Raw genomic sequence first — 19,374 nt, 5'->3', positions numbered from 1 at the left:
AACCTATATTAAATTCAGCAGTAAAGCTGGATTTAGGTGTTCAATGAAATTAACCCCCAATTTTCGAATAAGAGATCAAGAATCAGACAATGAGCTTTCACGCATTCCGGATTTTCCTCTGCAAGTCCTGGCCATTGCATTTAAAGTCTGCAAGGATTTTGTAAGGTATGAGAGCAGTTGTCAGGGGAAACTCTAAAGAAACATTAACAATTTGTTTATTATAAGGAGTTACTACAGTTACATTTTGTAAGGTGCTAAAAATAATCCATTAATCCAGCAACCGCTTTATCCTGGTTAAGGTTTTTGGAGAAGTGAGAGTAAACCAGAAAACTTGACTAAAACCCATACAGATAATTTTAATAATATATCAAATATTAGCATGAAACTTTATGAGCCTATAGGTCAGTGGTCTTCAACCCTGCTTCTTGAGTAGTCACAAAATGTTCATTGCTTGCTATAACACATGGATATTATTTCAGGAGAGGTCCAATGATAGGAAATGTGTAATCCAGACTGAGCACAAACAGCCAAGTAAAGAGGTTTCAATTAATCAAACTGGCCAAGATCAGTGGTCCTTTTTTTAGTAAATCTGGTTTTAGATATTTAACATCCATCCAAACAATTGGCAGACTGTTTCTGTTTACCAGTTTTGTAGAAAGTAAAGCAAACCTGCTCATAAATGCACCATACAGACATATGAATGTGTATACAAAAAATGTAAAGCTAATGAAACTATTAGACATGATTGTTTTTTATTATTAAATTCTAACACATTATTGTTTTAAAAACAGGGTTGATAAAAATGCAGATGAATATGTATATTACATAATTAATATTTCTTTATATTATTATTTATATTGTGTTTATAAAAATATTATTGTATTTATTGTATGTAATCTTATTATTTATATTGTGTAAACAATTAAATGACTGTTGGGCCCTGCAGAGGATTTCCCCCCTTCAAACCTGTTGTTTCTCTCTAAGTAACAGCCAAAAAAAGATGAATAAATAATTTATATACTTGAAATTAATTAGTGAAAATATGCCAGCACTGCTGCTAATTGGATTTAAAGTGCTATAAACTGATTGCAGAATTCTCCTTTCCTAGAATAAAACTAATGTTTACTTTGCAGTGAAAAAAATTATAATAAATCACCAAGATTTAGCATCAATATCACAATTTTTTTTTTTTTTTTTTAACATCTTTACTGATTTAAGAAATTTTTTAGAACTTAAATAGGATTCCATCATAGTACAAACTGAAGTTGATATGTACTATATAGTAGCTTACTTGTTTTTCTATGCTGGTCATATACTATGCATGCATTTGTATATAACTTACATAGTCCTTATCCTGTGGCAGGTCAATAGCTTCAGTTAATATCCTCGTTGATCATTCGGATTGGAAAACATTTCACTGACTCTCAAAAGATTTACATCTCTGGTGTGTTTCTCACTCAGCAGCCTTTAGAGTTACACCGACATGTGCAGGAGAAAAATAAATAAATAAATAAATAAAATAAATACCTCCAGTAAGCAGCAATTTTATGGGTGGAAATACCACAATGCCAGTAAAAACACTTAGAGGAGGACTGTTATGGTAACTCTAATAACCACTCTACATTTCTGGTGGTCCGAAAAGCTACCCACGATGCTAATCACAAGTAGGATTTATTTTAAACTTGCAAGTCAATCATAAAACTACCTAGTATTTGCAAATGTATTTGAAACGATATACTAATAACAAAAACGAATTGAATTAATTATTTGTTTCACATTTTCACATCCAACCAATTTGAAAGCAAAAACAGTAGAGTAGGCCTCTCAACTTTACTGGGTCTTGATATATTAAGAGAGACACTGTTGTGTATCCATCAGCTCACACAGTGGAAAATTTGGCACTTACAGTATGAGTCACTGGTGAGGCATTAATGTTGCCTAACGGAGGGTTGATTAATGACTGACTCTAACCCAGACTCTGAACAGGCTTTCTCAGAAGGATGTAGTCATGTTGACACAGTGTGTGAAGGAAATGTACAAATAAACTGCTAAATATGATTAAAACACTGTTTTGTTTTTGCAGAAAAAAAAAAGATAAAGAAACGGCAAGTCTAAGTATACAATCATTGGATTTGCTCATGTAGATGCTGCTGAGCATGGCTTCCACATGAACAGCCTAATTATGCATGATATATTAATATGGATAAACTCAAGAACCATGATGATGGATTTGTACTGTAATTAATATAAACAGTTTGCTATAATGGCTTATGCTGCAGTTGCCATGATCAGTTTTGCATTCAGGTCTCCATTTGTGAACAGTTGATCCCTACACAATGATGAAACCACAATGTATGGACATTTGATGTCACCCAGATTAGGATGAGTTCCCTTTTGAGTTTGGAACCTCCCAAGGTTTCTTCCGCATATAATTTCAGGAAGATTTAATCAGGTGAGTAAGAGTGAGAGTGAGAGTGAGAGTGAGAGTGAGAGAGAGAGAGAGAGAGAGAGAGAGAGAGAGAGAGAGAGAGTCATAATTGCTAAATAACAGTGAGAAAGCAGCTTCTTTTAACCCCTTTGTTTGAAACAATATTTAGCTCAATGTTTTATAATAAAGTACATCCAATATGAAAATGATGAAATTTCAGCCTAGAGTGTTTTTGGGTTTGACGCAACAAGCTTTGTGTTCGTGGATTGGGGGATTTTTTGACATTCTCAAGCTGGGTCAGGTTGGATGGGACCCTTTGTGGACAGTTAGTTTTCTCATCCAGGGATGTTCAATAGGGTTTAGATCAGGGCTCTGGCTGGGCCACTGTAGGACAAACATGAAGTTGTCTATAAGCCACTAATGTGTAGTTTTGGCTGGGTGCTTAGGGTTGTTGTTATGTTGGCAAGTGAACCTTCGTCCCAGTCTGAGGTCCTGAGCACTGTGAAACATGTTTTTATTGAGGATATCTTTATGGTTTGCTCCATTCAGCTTCCCCTTAACCTTGACCCAGTTGCCCAGTCAATGCTGATGTTGCCACCATCATGCTTGATGGTTTTGGGCAGATGATGAGCAGTGCCAGGTTTCCTCCAGACATACAGTTTAGAATTTATTTCAGTCTTGGTTTCATCAGACCAGTAAATCTTGTTCCACACAGTCTATGTCCTTCAGGTACCTGTTGCCAAACTTCAAGCTTTCCTGGGTTTTGAACTGATGAGAGACTTCCATCTAATCACTTTGCTATAAATCCCAGATCAGTGGAGGGCTGCAGTGATACTGTAGTTGTCCTTTCGAAACTTAGAAACTTTGTTCCCACAGGATCTCTGGAGCTAAGTCAGAGTGATCATCAGGTTTTTGGTCAGCTGTCTTACTATGGGTGTGCGAAGGCTGGCCCGTGTGACCAAAACAATATGGGGCAGTTTGTCAAATAAAATAATAACAATAATTAAACATAAAATATAATACAATAAAATATAAATAAATTAAATATAACAAATATAGCAATATGCTTGTTCACATGCTCCAACTGTATTCACTGCTGTTTGATGAAAGCAACAGCTTGAGTTCAGTGGTGATCTTGTTAAGAGCTTTTAGAAACTAGATTTACTCTGCCTTGTGCAGGATGAAACACTTTATTAGCAAAAAGAGAGAAAACTAAAATAACTTAACCCAGGAAGCTTCCTGGAGCAGGGTCATAAAGATTCAAATCAGCCAAAAATGAAGCATGTACTTCTTCCAAAATATAATTAATTAGCCAGAACATGTTTGGAAAATAGAGTTTTGCTTCTTTGAAGATGCATTAAAGCTATAAATACCATAACTGCTTATAAAAAAGAGCATTTAACCTGCATGCCTGAATCATCACACACACATATCAGATGACTTATTTTGCCAACTGATACCGTTTGTACACAAGCTCTTCTAATATGCTTACTTCTAATATATTCAAACCTTAAATAATGTAAATCCGATGCTGTACATGACTATATGAGGTTATGGCAAAGAAAGCCTGACATTTTACCACCATTACAGTACTGCACTATTAATATCTCCAAAGTCAATATTATGCAAACTTTAGACAACAACATTTTAGCTGAATGACAGTAATTAATGCACTTTGCTTTAATGCTTTAATGATCAGGGAATGACACAGGAAAAAAAAAAAAAAAAAAAAACATGAAAAATGACTTCTAATTCTCTCCTAATTAAGATCTTGCATTATGGGATTTTAATTGCCAATTCAAAATCAAGTGGTAATTTCACATTTCTGCTGGGTTTTTGCAGATCTCAGGATATCAAATGATAATAATGCATGTTCGGCTACTTTCAATCCTCACTTGGATTCACAGAAGCCAATATCATAGGGGGACATGAAAAAGATCATGAGCAAAAAGGTTGTAAAATATATACATATATTTACCTTGTTCAAACATAAAAAAAAATAAAAAATAATCCTCAAAAAAGTAATTTTGGTCACAAGAATGCAAAATACAATCATTAAAATTCTAAAACAATATACAATAAATAGCATCCACAGGCGCAGGTTTAAAAAGTGTTAAAACCTTTCATATGAAGCAACAGCACCACCTTGTGATTAACAAACACATTAAACTTTCTTTTCGGCTTCTCCCGTTAGGGGTCGCCACAGCGGATCCTCCGCACGTTTGATTTGGCACATGTTTTACGCTGGATGCCCTTCCTAACGCAACCCTCCCCAATTTATCCGGGCTTGGGACCGGCACTAAGAGTGGCTGGGGATAGTTCCCTGACCGGGAATCGAACCCGGGTCGCAGCGGTGGGAGCGCTGCATCTTAACCACTAGACCACCAGGGGACCTTAACAAACACATTAAACGCTTAAAATGCATAATACATTTTTCTCTTTGGCTCCTTCCGTTAGGGGGTCGTCATTTTTACAGATCATTGGTCCATGGTTATTTAATTTGGCACAGGTTTTATGTAAGATTCTTCCCTTTCTCCAATTTATCTGGTCTTGGGGCCAGTACTGGGAGTACACTGTCTTGTGCTACTCAGCTGTTTGGCTAGCAGCAGTGAGAGCGCTGAGACCGAACCACTAGTCCTCCAGGGACCAATCCAAATATTGTTGTATACAAGTTAATCCTACATACATGGAATAATATATTACATATATTATATATACATTAAACCAGTGTTTTCTACTAGAGATATAGCTCAAAGACTCTCAATAAGGGTCGATCAAAACATTCACATAGAACTGGGTGGAAATGCTATTCAGCTTTAGATCAGAGTTCCACTCCCAAAAGATAAACACAATATGTATCTGATAAGAGCTCCTGTCTTTATCGAAGGTGCAGAGAGGCCTGACTTATGTTAAGACCAACAACAGATAAATGTCTAAATGTTAAATAATAACTCGGAAAAGGCTTCCTATATAAAAACCTGAGAAAAAGCAGTTCTTTGATCCCCAATCCTGTTTGAGGAAATTGTTCTCACTTACAATTAAGTGTTGTGGGCAATAACTTAATATCTTAAAACAGTGGATCCAATATAGGAACAGGCAGATGCAGAAACTGACGACAATACCACTGGTGTCATGTGGTCACCATAACACAGGAGAACGTAGTCATTTGTGCATCAAGACTGCGGTTGTAGGTCAGCTCATTTAACTCCCAACTGTAAAAAGTAAGAAAAGAAATTGTCCAAACAGCCAAGATTATACAGACTGGGAATGAATACAGGTATAACATTTTGCATGATAAATTGTATTTAATCTAACTGCTTTGTCAAGTTACTTTATACTAATATCTAATAACTTTTATTGATCTAATAATAGCATTGTAAGTGTAGTAAAGCAAACACAACAATCCACATTTAAATGAATTCGTCTGGTTTTCGTCTAGTCCAAAGGCAGACAATGTTTGACTTTTCTTTGGAGATAATAGCATAGTATTTTTTTCCACTTACATTAAAATTAGGTCAAATCTGTAAAAACGGTAAAGTACCATCAAGACTTACTGAAATGTAAAACTACATATAGGCACTAAGGCTTAACCTTTTGCAGAGGTGGGAAGTAATGAAGTACAAATACTTCGTTACTGTGCTTATGTAGATTTTTCTGGTATTAGTATTTTACTTCACTATTTATTTTTCTGACTAATTTTTACTTTTACTCATTAAATTTCTTACACAGATATCTGTACTTTCTACTTCTTAAATTTTCAAACCAGGTTTTGTTACTTTAGTTTTATCTATTTGGTGACATGATCAATATTTTATCTTCTCTGATTCTATGATAGTTTCCACCACTGATCAAAAAATGAAAATTCTGAATTCTGATTCAGAATTTTTTTTTCAGAATTGCGTGATACAAACTCACACTGACTTTTTTTCTCAGAAATTTTGAGACATAAATTTGCCAATTGCCAATTGAGATTTACCACTACATTAACATCCACCATATAGAACACAAGCAGTGAAAAGATGATGTGATCAGGAATGTCGCTGTTCTCAGTCATGTGTACATCACTGACTCCCTCTGTCTCATCCACATTAACCTCAAACTCCTTGTTGCCTTCTGCCTGCTCATTGTTATCTTTTTAAACTAGCCTACGTCTGTGGTGTGGGAGAGCCAGGAAATGATACACCAGTGGTAGTTGAAAAAAAAACATGCAATGACAGGAAAAAGGTTGATGGACTGAAAACGGTGCGCAGTGAGAAGAAAAAATATTGACATTTCACCAAATCGATTAAAACTAAAGTAACGAGTCTGGTTTGAAAATGTACGAAGTAGAAAGTACAGATATTTGTGTAAAAATGTAATAAGTAAAAGTGAAAAGTTGTCCGAATAATAAATAGTAAATTAATTTACTATTACAGTACTAAGTACAGTAACAAAGTATTTTTACTCGTTACCTCCCACCTATGATATTTAGCTATAGTTACCTTCCATGGTAAGTGAAGTTGGCACTATACAAAGTGGCTCATTGATGTCCTGGTCATATATTTGTTGCAGAAGCACATTGTACACCATCTCCTTGCTCAGAGTAAATTCTTTTAGCAGCTTGTGCTCTTCAGGCATCATAAATTTCAGCTCATACTCAACAGGAGAGCTACTGTCCCTGAAACAAAGATACAAGGCAAAGATTTATATAGCATTAAAAAAAACAATTAAGGATATGCACTATAGCACAGAAACGATTCTTCTGTAGATTCTGTCAAGGAATTTAGCATCTCTATGCAAACCCTGAGCTGTTTCCTCTGTCTGATTTCTACACATGCCGATGTTTAAACGTAAACAGGATTTTGCAAACACGCCCTCTAGCTGCTACAGTACACTTTGAGTTGAGTATTTTAAAACAGACAGACTGTCACAAATTATTAAATTACACAAAGAAAACAGCAACAAAAAAACCACCACATTTCATTTGCTACCATAATTAAAATATTGTGAAAGAATTTCTTGTTAAAGTTGTTCTCTGTTTTTTCTTTATACTTTATATCATTCTTTGGATGAGGATGAAAATATTGTCTCACAGGAAGGTAGCACTTTGACACCATGCAGTACAAAAACAACTGTTCATTTACCACACATTTGCTGTAACGTGCTGCATCGAACCCAGCAATTACTTAAGTGACCTGCAGACAAAACTATGTGGCTGCTAACAGAGAGGTTACAAAAGGGCAAGGTTCACCTTAGTGCGTTTACTGTAGCAAGAGAGAAGTATCGTCCCAGGGCATATGAGGAATTGTAGATGTGAGTCAGCTTCAGAGGAAGAGAAACAAAAAGTTAAATACTGAAACAAAAAAGCTGACATGAGACAGTTGATCTCTGACTTGACCTGAAATGGAATTCCCCTATCTTTCTTAACGTTCTCATTGCAAAACTCAATAACGTTCTTTCGAATAAATCCAACTTAATAAAACTTGCTGACAAAAATAAATTTTTTCCATTTAGGACATTGGGAAATAGGAGGGTTGTTAAATAGGGTGTGAATTATTAAAGAGGATTTGATGCAACATAATCTGGTCAGCAACACTGCAGAATCTGAATACTAAGACGGGCAGCCACATAGTATAGCAGTCAACTCACCTTTTGTTTGAGAATGGATTGTGATTGTGTATCTAGTGTTAAGTTCTTGTTGAGAAGTGTAAAATTTCCTCTAAAGAAGAGTGGTACCACAAAATCTGCAACATTGTACTTGTCATCCACATCTTCTTGGTGAACTGGGAAACAAAGACAGTTGTTGTCAGTAAATGCGACAAATAGCCGAAGAAAACATTAAATAGATTAAACATAAATAGATTACACAAAACAGTCTGAAATGCTTGTGTCGTAATATTTTAGGGTTGCATAGGATGTCTTGCTGCAAGGATGTGATCATGTGAGGAGCCAGCTGAGGTAAACCAGTTTGGGTGTAACCAAACTTTAAAATGCTAGATCTTTCCAAAGCGAAAGAGAAACATCTGTCAGGAGATCCTGCATAGTTTTTTCTGTGTAGTATATTCAGTATATTTAGAAGTCCAAATTTTACAATGTGTAGGGTTTTGCCAAGCCATTGTCATGTACAGTATGGCAGCAAACACTAAACTTGGGCTGAAATGATTCCTCGAGTAACTCAAGTAATCGGAATACAGCAAATCATCAATCAATTTAACTACAAGGAGCATTGTGTTCCCCCGCAGACCATTATTACTGACGCACCACCCGTTAAACTGTCGAGCACTCTGGACAGGTAAACACATGCTGCAGAATGAAAAAATAGAGGAACAGGTAGAAAACAGGGAGACAAATTAAGACAAATTACGACCCACAATTGTGGATGTACGGAGTATATGGAGAATAAGAATACGTAGCCTCTAGTGAAAAACATTTTTGGAATAAACTCTAGAGACTCAACAACCCTGAAACAAAAAGACTCAGCACCAGTACTAGTTAACACAGTACATGTGTTTTGTTTACCTCCAAAAAAAAGGAAATTATTTTGAGATAAAGTCTGGATTTTGCACTCACATAACATCGATTTTACTTTTATATGTAGTGTTTTTTAATGTCATGAATGACAAACTGTGGATGTCAATAAGCTCAATGTAAAATAAGCAGCTGATATACGACACTTATGTTCATCTTGTCGCATTTGTTCAAATTTGTATATGATATAGTGTATAATGAGTCTATAACAGAGTTTAATGTAATTAGAGAAAGAAACAATATGCATTCAGTTGCAATGTACCTGAACAGAAGTAAACTGAGAAAAAGATGACAAGAATGATTAGAATTAAGATGATTAGAATGAGCATCCACACTCTGACTTTCCAACAAGCTTCTTCTTGAAGCTCCTTTTTCAATCTACTGAGTGTCCCCACTGGCTGCAAATAAATCAAGGGAAAATATATAAACATATTACAATCCCTCAGACAAGACTACATACTTCATAAAATGGTAGAAGACATTATTTTTCTCAATTCCAATATTTTCATTGTGTCAGTTTGTGGATTATATTGATAACCAGAGATTTTCTATTAGGTTAAATTTAGTAAGAGGATAAACAGATATTGCAAATAATGCAAATGCAAATAAACTAAATGCATCTTGAGTTTAGTGGAATTTCCCTTCAGGTCTACTGCTGCCACTTGCTTTCAATGGCTGTACAGTGTGCATAGTATTGCAATTCCCAGAGGAAATGATCCTCTGTGTACTCATAATAATCAAATACAATAGACATATGTAAATAACACTATGCTAGCATTTTATTAAAAAACAATAAAAACAGTTATACACAATAAAAAAGCATAAGGGCATTAAGGGGGGGTTTTCAGCCCCAAAAACACCTAAACCTACTAATAAATGCTCTACAGCCCATTATTACCAGTGTTCCTGTGTGTATTACACTGGAAAGAGACCAGAAATGTGGAGTAGATAAGGTGGTCTAAAGATCTTTATGGTAAGAGCAAAACAAACTGCAAAAAAAGTGCATTTGCAAATTACCGTATTTTCCGCCAATGGGTTATCTGGCATATCTGGCACAATAACGTGTGCTCCGTTCTGACCACCATCCTGATTAAGCAAACAAGCATGCATTAAATAACAGTTTATTAAACACATACAGTACAGCAAGTCTAGTTACATACATAATGCCAATCTACAGACAATATGTTATAAATATATGATCATTTTTTTTGACTGATGTAAAACTGAGAATATATCTATTAGTGTAAATGTATTTTAGTAGATGCAATAGCTCAGTGCTTGGTTAGTTCATTCAGGATGTCATGCAGGTACTCGAGGTACATAAGGTTAGGTTTCTTTTGTCACATACACAGTGACTCATGTTGAAAGCAGTTGGACCTGCTCTACTTCTAGTAAGAATATGTGGTTGCCATGGAAAAGACACAGGCTATGAATCATGAAATATTTTGTTTGGGGAACCTTACTATCATGCAGGCATAATGTGATTTAAGCACAGGCTTATGTAAATGAAGTGGGATTGTAATGATATACTGCAGTTACTGTGGCTTTTTTTAGGTACACATATTATAAAGGATATGTATTATTGATTGTAGCCTGGCATTTGAGATCATGTGAGTCAACCCAGCATAACGCACATGAGCATACACACCCAATACCAGTCACATCATGCCCATATTCAATTCAATCTGTATAGCACTTTTATAAAATGACATTGGCACAAACCAGCTTTAAAGAAATACAAAGATTCTGGATATAAATTAGGAGTCAAAAGGATCTTCCTCTGGGTCAACCATTTGCATTTTTTCCCGATACTGTTGTCTATATTTCAAAAGACACAATTGTCAGGAATGCCTTTGTATACTGTAGCATTAACATTCCACACACAGGAAATAAAGGGGCCCAAACATGTTACAGCATGACCGTGCCCCTGTGCACAAAATAAGATCCACAGACATAGCTGAAGTGTATAATAGAAGGTCATTGAAGAGCTTCTCAACCAATATCAGTAATAGATTTAAACTAATTGGATTATGTTTGAATGGGCACATTCACAGCCATATTTAAAAATCTAATGGAAAGCCTTTCTAGGGTTTTGGAGGCTGTTATAGTGGTTGCAAAGGAGGAATCTCTGTATGAATGTCCACAGATTTGGAATGAAATATTCCTAAAGGTGTGATTGTCATGAGTCCTCATACTGTACATTTGGACATTAGTGTATTGGACCAGCAGACATTATATGGAGATCCCTACCACTGAAGGAGATGTAAAAAATACTGTGTATAACAACAGATGCCTAAAGTCAGTCATTTATATATTTGACAGCAGAACGACACTAACGGAATAGGTTAGCATTTATTTTGTAGTATGTGTTTAGATTGTACATTAGACATTTATGACATACTGATTTTCTTATCCTATTTAAGATTAATAGACTCACCTGTAAGTTATAGAGTAAGGGCACACCTTCAGTGGCATTCTGTGTGTTTGGGCAGCTTCCATTTCCTGGGGACGCCTTTGATATTTCAACAGAAAGCAAAAAGGGAATTGAAATGAAAATCAGGATCTTTTTGGATTCTTGAATAAGATTGCAGACAGGGATTCCACGCACTTCCAGAGCACGTAATCTTAGAAACAGTGGGAGTGGCAACCTTACCTGTGCGCCATTATAAGGCAAACTTTAGGGAAAAAAAAAAACTTTTGGCTTAATAGACAATGTCTTACAAAAATATTTGGAACTGCATAGTATGCTTTAATCCACAAAAAAAAAAAAAGAAAGAAAGAAAGAAAGAAAGAAAGAAAGAAGGAAAGAAAGAAAGAAAGAAAGAAAGAAAGAAAGAAAGAAAGAAAGAAAGAAAGAAAGAAAGAAAAGTTTGCACTTGCCCTCCTAATACACACAAAACTCTCTCCTCTTTTTGTTCAGCATTTCGGGTATATTCCTATCAAAATGTTTACATTCTTAACAAATATATCCCTTCTCAATAAATATTGCCATACATTTTACGACTTTTTGTCATATGACTCGCCGACTTATCTCACAATCCCCACTAGGTTTCGTCTGCACGTCTTAACACAAACTCATACATATGAAAACAGAAACCCCTTTAAAACTCACATCGACCCGTCGTTCGTCCTCGTCGTTATTGTTGGATTGTTTAAAATCGTTTAATTCGATCTCCATGTCTTGACATTGATCATATCTCAGACAAGTCCTTGTTACCCGGAAATCGGCGACTTCAGTGTAAAAGTTACGCAAGTTTGTGACCGAATCAGTTGTTCAGATATGACAGGTTTGTGCTGAGCATAAAATCAAGTCTTATTCTGTCCTGTTGTAGGAAGTGCAAATGAAATCGACTTCTGTCTGCCTCTTTCAGCAAACGGAAATAAACGTCAAGTCAAAAAAAAAAAAAAAGAGTATAACTATGGTTGGACTTATGCCAGAGAGATAAACAAACAAAAACAGACTCTCCTCCCACTGCAGAGCAGCTCCTTGGATACTTCCCATCACAGTAAAAACAATCATCATCATTATCATCATCATCATTATCATCATAACAACACCATGTTATTAAAATATACTGTATATATATCTCAACAATCATTAATCATCATATATACAATATATACAATCATGTGTGCAATTATGTGTGTGTGTGTGTGTGGGGGGGGGGGGGGGGCACAATGTTTGGCACCTTTTTTTTGTCAATATTTTGTGCTACTTCCCTTTGCCAAGATATCAACTCTGAATCTTCTCCTATAATGCTTGAAGAGGTTGGATTTGTATGGAGAACATTCCTCCATACTGAATGTCTCCAGATAAAACATTTAACGTAAAAAATCAATAAGATATATCATTCGAATATATACTCCAATGAATTCATATGGGTGCCCATCGTTGTACCAAAAAAACTATTCAACAAAGTTTTTTGTTTGTTTGTTTTAGATAAAACCACATTGTATGGTTTGATGTTATTTGACATCCATAGGAGCGAGTATTTTTGTGATTTTTGTGTGTATTTTTTAATAAACGAAACTAAAGTTTCAGGGTCTGTACGGAGGATAGAAGGTTTGTGTGGATCTTCTCCTGTGCTAAATTGTGCATAGTGCCCTGTAATTGACCCTAACCCTAACCCTAACCCTTCCATCCCAAGGTCCTGCTTCATACCCAGTGTTTCAAGAACAGGCTTTATGAATATAGGCCATCTTTTGTCATTCACATTTTGCCAGCACATTTCTTCCTCATCTACAACAGAAAAGGAACCTCTATAAGGCCATAGTATTTTGCTGGTGGAACAGGGTATGAGTGTCTGAGTGCTGGGAAATAGCTGGAATATAGTTGACAAATTGTTTAAAATGGTTTAGTAGATGACGTCTAATTAAATGGCCATTAGTTTAATATTATCTCTGTTGTTAAAATATGGTCCATTACTCAATTATTATTTGGTCAGTTATGACTTGTTTTACCAACTGGGTAAAGTAGGGCTGACAAACTGAATAACATCCGATGAGGCACAGTCAGTAATTTAATGGTCATTCTAAAATGCTTTCTGAGGACAATATTATAAATTAAACTACTTTTGAATCATAGAGTATATGCTGCAGTTGCACATGTAAGTGTTCTGTTACATACGGCCTTGAATATCTTTATTTAAAAAAATTATGCAGGCTTCCTCTTCTGCTCTGTGTGCAACTTATTTTTAGCAAGATAGATGATATGACACTCTGAACATGGCTAGTACATTTGAAGTTGCTATGGCCTACACTCTTTGTTGTGATTGGTTGCCTAACAGAACCAACAGTGTATAATGCTGCTTTTAAAAATAATTGCAATAAATAAAACTAAAATGAGCTGATTTTATTCCTACAAAATGAAAATGGAAAGTCTAATAATATTATTCTAAAGTGTGATTCTTTAACTTTAGGCCCAAAAAGCCAGAATCAAGAACAGACTTGCGATTTGCCATCATAAATATAAATTCCAACATTATAGTGGTGGTTAAGTAAGCTCACCTTATATTATGATATTTCCAACTGAACAACTTAGCAGCAGAAGACACGTTAATTACTTTTTTACTGAGCAAAGTATGTTACAGCAATCATCAAACTATTCAGTACTCCTGTATTCTGTGCTGTGCCCTCTGGTGTAACTCAGCTCCAGGATTACCCCTGGTCTGCATAGATTTAGGTATTTCTGTTATGCCAATGCACCCACGGGGACCCGAGAAATTAGCATATTACTTGGACCTGCAGGAAAAACAAAAGAACAAGTCACTGAGACTCGACCTTACTTTTTCTATCTTTTGGTAGACATTTCGTATTTAGTATTGAAACAGTGCTCATCAGTCTCAGTCTTAAAGAGATCAAAATTCCACCGCTAACATACCCACGATAAATAAGAGATGTCTCTGAGCAGGCAACTCATTAGTCTGTGCTGGACTTCAGCCCTTCAGGAACCTGGAACCTATGACTGCTAGTGTAAGGAATGAAATTCATACTATTGCCAGAGAATGTAATTCAGTGTTGGCCAGGAATGGTTTCAGTCAATTTATTTCAGTCAACTGGAGCCACACTTGATTTCACCTGTTTAATCAGTTACAGGTGTGGCATCTGCTTTGTAACTCCAATGTAATGAACTGTATTTGAGGTGATATCTACTGTCATTCAAGTCAAGACACAAATCTTGCCTTGAAAGAGAGTTAAAAATGATGCTACATGAATGTCTTACGTAAGGGAGTTTATCTGGAAAGCAAAAAGAAGAGGAAAAGCATGTGGAGTATTAAGGTATCAAAAAGGCAACATTCTGATTTACACTGTGGTCCAATATGCAATAATGGACTTGTGAAGATCAAACATAACATTTTCAATTTTCATAAATAAACATTATTATTATTATTATTGTTATTATTATTATTATTATTATTATTATTATTATTGCAAGTTTCACTAAAAGTTCCACATTCGGCTAAAAAGTGTGTTTTATTGTTTGGTGCATGGGGTGTATTGATTAATTGCAAGCAGCATTACAGTCACTTTCAGAAGTCTTTGATTCAATGGCAAGAGTTTATGTATGAATCTTTGATCGACTGCCCCCTTGTGGACAGTTTTAGCGAAACATGTCCCCACTAACTATCTAGCCTTCAAATAGGTTTTAAATTGGGCTTGATCCTTTTCTAAAAGACATACTTCTTAGGTGCCTTTGGTCAATATGGAGCCACTGTCCCACTATTGCATTATTAATAATAACATGAAATATAAATTCAAATTATATTAAACCAAATCCATACATTTTTTAAATATAAAGCTCATTCTTATATAGAAAATAATCAATGTACAAGAAAAAAATCTTGAAAGATCGTTTGCATAGTTATTCTCTTAAAGAGGGTAAAAATCGCTATAACATGTTACATATTTTGCATAGGAATTGAGGTTTAGTAAGAGCTGTTAATACCATCCTTCTCGATAACAGTATCTGCACCAGCCATTGCGCTCTATTCTAAACAGTTAAAAGACTACATTTGCAAGCTACACAATATCAGAGACAGAGGGAGGTTCTGAAATATACACTGGTGTCATGATCCAGGAGGAAAATAAAAGATAAGGGCAGGTTTATTTCATCTACAAATGTAATATTTTGTTTTCTGCTCATAGTCTAAAAATACTGTTTATTCCTAGGCCACTGTTAGATGATCAACCATGCAAGGCTTTTAAACTGGTGTGATAGTGGCTACACTGTTGATTTTAATACTCAGGCTTAAAGCATACATCAGAGCATAAGTCCAGGTCCAGGTCCAAAATTATAAAGCACAAGTCTTTGCATTTGGCCAGTGTTTTTCCTCTGGTTGATGTCCTCCATTGGATCTTCACCTTTCACAGCTATATGTTTGTAGAGCTCAGTCCCCGGAAGCTGGATCCTGATTTTGATCCTGAAAAACAAGTACATAATATATATCACAAAATCACAAGCCAATGTGGCTACTTGGGTATTGCCCGCATGTATTTTTCTTCCTTTTCTTTTGTGATTTAAAACCAGGTATATTTCTCCTTCATTTCTTTTTAAACATACTGCTTTTTACATAGACAAATAATGTCGATAATACTGTGCTTTTGTATTTTCGATTCTCAGGCAACGCAACCCAAATTAGATTCTTTTTTCTTCTGTCATGAGCATGAAATGAAAGAAAAAACTTTTATGTGGTGTTTTAGGGCATGGTACTTGACATCTGCTTGCAACAAGAGCAATAACCACAAAAAGAACATCAGGAAAGCATGTGAGTGAAGTTCACACACAGCACAGAGCACCTTCCTCAGGGTTACTAGCTGTTCAGAGCCATGATTAGAAATGATCTTTAGGTAAAACACTTTTTGAATTTCAAGTACAGGTTATACTTTTCCTGATGTTATCTTTTATATATTTTGTTATTTAAAATTGTTTTTACTACTATACAAGTAAATGTTTTTTGTATTAATTTCACCATAATCACCACACAGAAAAACATTGAATTTCTAGTCATATAGTCTATGGCCTAAGTATGACAAAGATTTTGATTTGATTTGAACATTGTCCACTTGAATGTTGGTAGTGAGTTAATATTTGCCTACCCTGGTCTACTTAGTGTACACATGCTTTCGTTGTTACTATAACAACTATTGAAGATATGCAAATTGCAGTCTAACAACGTGAATTGGATTTGCTCACACAGAGTTTCCAAGTGATAAAATTATTTGGGAAAGAAACTTCTATGTAAACAAAACTGCTGCTGAATTTCGAACTTACTGATCATTGTACAGAATTGGTATCTTATCTTTTGCAGCACCTCACCTTAACCAAATATCTAACATAATTGGGTACCGTGTTTACTGTACTAAGGCAATAAGCAAAGTTGACTCATGGCAGCTAGTCCACATCAAACTTGGTGAAACACTTTCCTTATAATGCATGCTAATGCATATTTAGTGTGAAGAAATTACCCCTGCTTCCAAGTTCTCTTCAGTAGATTCTCCTGCAGTGTCGTCTTCTTTTTTTGCACATTCCGTCTCCCCTTTGCTTTGTTCCTCAAGTGCTTTTTCAACTTGTGGGTTGTCCAGATCTCCTGAAGTCTCAGGATTTCCTGCGATCTTTTCCTCTGCTACCTCTTCCTTGTTCTCCCCTTCAGTGTCTCCACTCCCCTCATTGTCCTTGGTCACATCATTGAGTTCTTCCTGCAGCTCTGTGTCTTGTACGGTGATTGGAGGCGTGAAGTCTTCCTGGTTCTCTTGTGTCTCATCTTCAGAAACATTCAATGCATCCTTGGTATTGTCATTCTTGTCAGGAGTATCAGGACTGTGTGAATCACAAGGAGATCTGTTTTCCTCTGGTGTGTCTGGAACCCCCTCATCACCTGTTGACTTTCTGTGCGGACGAGTTGGTGGTCGCCGCTTGAAAGACAGCCGGACTCGACACTGTGGAGACAAAAAGCAAAACAGTGTCAGTATTTTGTTGGTATAACAACATAAAACAGGAACTAGTTTATTAGTCACGTTTAAGAAAAATAATCTAAAATAAAAGTAATAAATAAAAGTGTGAATAGGAGATATTCTGCAGCAATATGCTCTGAAAGAGGGAATAAAATTTGCACTAAAAACAACTAAAGACAACTGACTACCTACTCTGTAAACCTTCTAGGAGAGAAGAGTTCTTAGCCCATAGTTCTTGGCTGGAAGATCTAAGTCAATTCCTTTATATGGAAATACTGTAAATAACAGTATCTCTAAGGTACAGTATCTGTGTAGAGATTAACATGTTCTCCCTTTTTCTGTGAGTCCTCATTTTTCTCTTTTTTTCCCATCTTAAAAAAACATGCAGGTAGGTGAAATGCATATGATCAATTGCCCCAAGTGTAAATGTACATTTGCATTATGGCCTTGCTATGGCCTGGCATCTCAGCCTGTGTCTATTTCATCTCAGTGCACCTGTTTTGGATATTTGTATTGCACCTCGACCCTGACAAAGGTAAAGTGCTTACCCACTTTACCCAGTTTACAAGCTCCCACTAAGTCTAGTGCAAAATTCCACATAAACTATTAACTATTAAGAAGGGTGTAATGATGTGAGAAGGAAGTGGGTTAAACGGATTACAATTTTCATCTTCCATTGATAGCTCCTTTAAGCTTGCATGGAGTTTAGTCTCTGACAACAGCTCTGTTGCCTAAACTGTTTGCATCATCTTGTTTTTAACTCAGTTCAGAGTGTAAAAGCAGCAATATTTATATTCATTTATTTTATTGTCTTTTTTTAATTAAAACCTAGTCCCTATTGACTATAATTTATCATTCTCAACTTTTAATAAATAGGTAGCAATAAACTCCAATTATCCTCCCTGCATAATTCAGTTGTTACAGTAGCAAAGCAAAACAGTCAGACCTTGTTAATGTTGGGAAGTGTGGTGCCCTCAGCTGGTTGCTCAAAGCTGATGGGCACCTCATTTTCACTGAGCTGCTGAGGGGGCCTCAGGTTGGGACTCTGGTGACAACAGGGGCTGATAGCACAGAATGGTGCAGCCTGTTGTTTCCCTTCTGGACTTTTTGCTGAGTTGAGTAGTATAGAGGGTGTCAGTATGGGAATGGCCTACATGAGACAAGAAATATAGTAACATTAGACCATTTACATTCCACACTAATTCAATGTATTGTAAGAATTTGAGTGTGTCTCCTATGCCAGTTCTATGCCACTAGAACTATATCATCTTAATCTAATCTGCAGTCATCTTTTAGAATGAGTGTTTTATACAATCATCCCAAATATAAACAGAGAAAGGAAATAGGGCTGGACATTTATTATTATTATTATTATTATTATAACCGCAAGCCTTACTTATTTATTTACATATCTACTAAGATATCTGGATCACATCACATGACCTTGATTAAGCACAGTCAACCAAACACCATACAGAGACAACTGAAAGGTAGACATGGAACTACAAAAGTTTCCTACCTGTACTGAAGAGAGGAACAGAGAAAAGTGGCAGCCGTTTTGTCTCATGGCTGCTAAGTTAAAAGTAGGACAACTCAGCAGCCTTGCATTATTGCTAAAACCTGATCTGATTAGCAAGCAAGTCTGGGCCAACCCCAGATACTGACATAGAGCTACAGCTCTATAAATCCGTAAATGCTACTGTAAATCCTCCAGGGTGACCACATAATTGTGGTGTATAAGTATAAGTATAATAAGTGTGTATTATAGATAGAACACATAAATATATATATATATATATATATATATATATATATATATATATATATATATATATATATATATATATATATATATATTATTTATATTATTTATATTATATATTATTTATATTGAACAGGTAATTCTGCCACATTATAACAAATACAGAGATGACCACAAGTTATAGATTCATGTTTTTAACATGGTTTGTAAAAATATGCATCTTTTT

At 35.6% G+C, this 19,374-nt stretch overlaps 2 protein-coding genes across 2 annotated transcripts in view; both read right to left on the bottom strand.

Moving 5' to 3' along the window:
• Positions 1–4,102: 4,102 nt before the first annotated feature.
• On the bottom strand, positions 4,103–12,443 carry c15h3orf52 (chromosome 15 C3orf52 homolog). The gene is made up of 9 exons (XM_083549500.1): positions 12,048–12,443; positions 11,373–11,447; positions 9,953–10,021; positions 9,198–9,333; positions 8,057–8,190; positions 7,659–7,729; positions 6,910–7,085; positions 4,841–5,640; positions 4,103–4,597 (listed from the first exon to the last, which is right to left on the bottom strand). Exons 1-8 carry the CDS (start codon positions 12,111–12,113, stop codon positions 5,630–5,632), a joined length of 738 nt encoding a protein of 245 aa, XP_083405626.1. The 5' UTR covers positions 12,114–12,443; the 3' UTR covers positions 4,103–4,597; positions 4,841–5,629.
• Positions 12,444–14,889: 2,446 nt separating this feature from the next.
• LOC310730053 (capZ-interacting protein) overlaps positions 14,890–19,374 on the bottom strand; it is an 18,549-nt gene continuing 14,064 nt past the window's right edge. Inside the window, exons 5-7 of the mRNA XM_083548807.1 lie at positions 18,333–18,536; positions 16,901–17,371; positions 14,890–15,855 (exon numbers count right to left, since the gene is read on the bottom strand). Coding sequence (XP_083404933.1) covers positions 15,823–15,855; positions 16,901–17,371; positions 18,333–18,536 — 708 coding nt within the window. The 3' untranslated portion in view covers positions 14,890–15,822. The remainder of the gene's footprint in view (positions 15,856–16,900; positions 17,372–18,332; positions 18,537–19,374) is intronic.

This window comes from Silurus aristotelis (genome assembly GCF_946808225.1).
Source record: "Silurus aristotelis genome assembly, chromosome: 8".
Lineage (NCBI taxonomy): Eukaryota > Metazoa > Chordata > Actinopteri > Siluriformes > Siluridae > Silurus > Silurus aristotelis.
The sequence above is the reverse complement of the archived record's forward strand: the minus strand, read 5'-3'. Positions and strand labels throughout refer to the sequence as shown.

Coding starts and splice junctions, on each gene's coding strand:
- c15h3orf52 (XM_083549500.1), bottom strand. CDS start 12,113: ATGGAGATCGAATTAAACGATTTTAAACAATCCAACAATAACGACGAG. Junction 10,022..11,372: donor CCTTACTCTATAACTTACAG/GTGAGTCTATTA, acceptor TTGCTTAATCAG/GATGGTGGTCAGAACGGAGC. Junction 9,334..9,952: donor ACCCATTGGCGGAAAATACG/GTAATTTGCAAA, acceptor ATTTATTTGCAG/CCAGTGGGGACACTCAGTAG.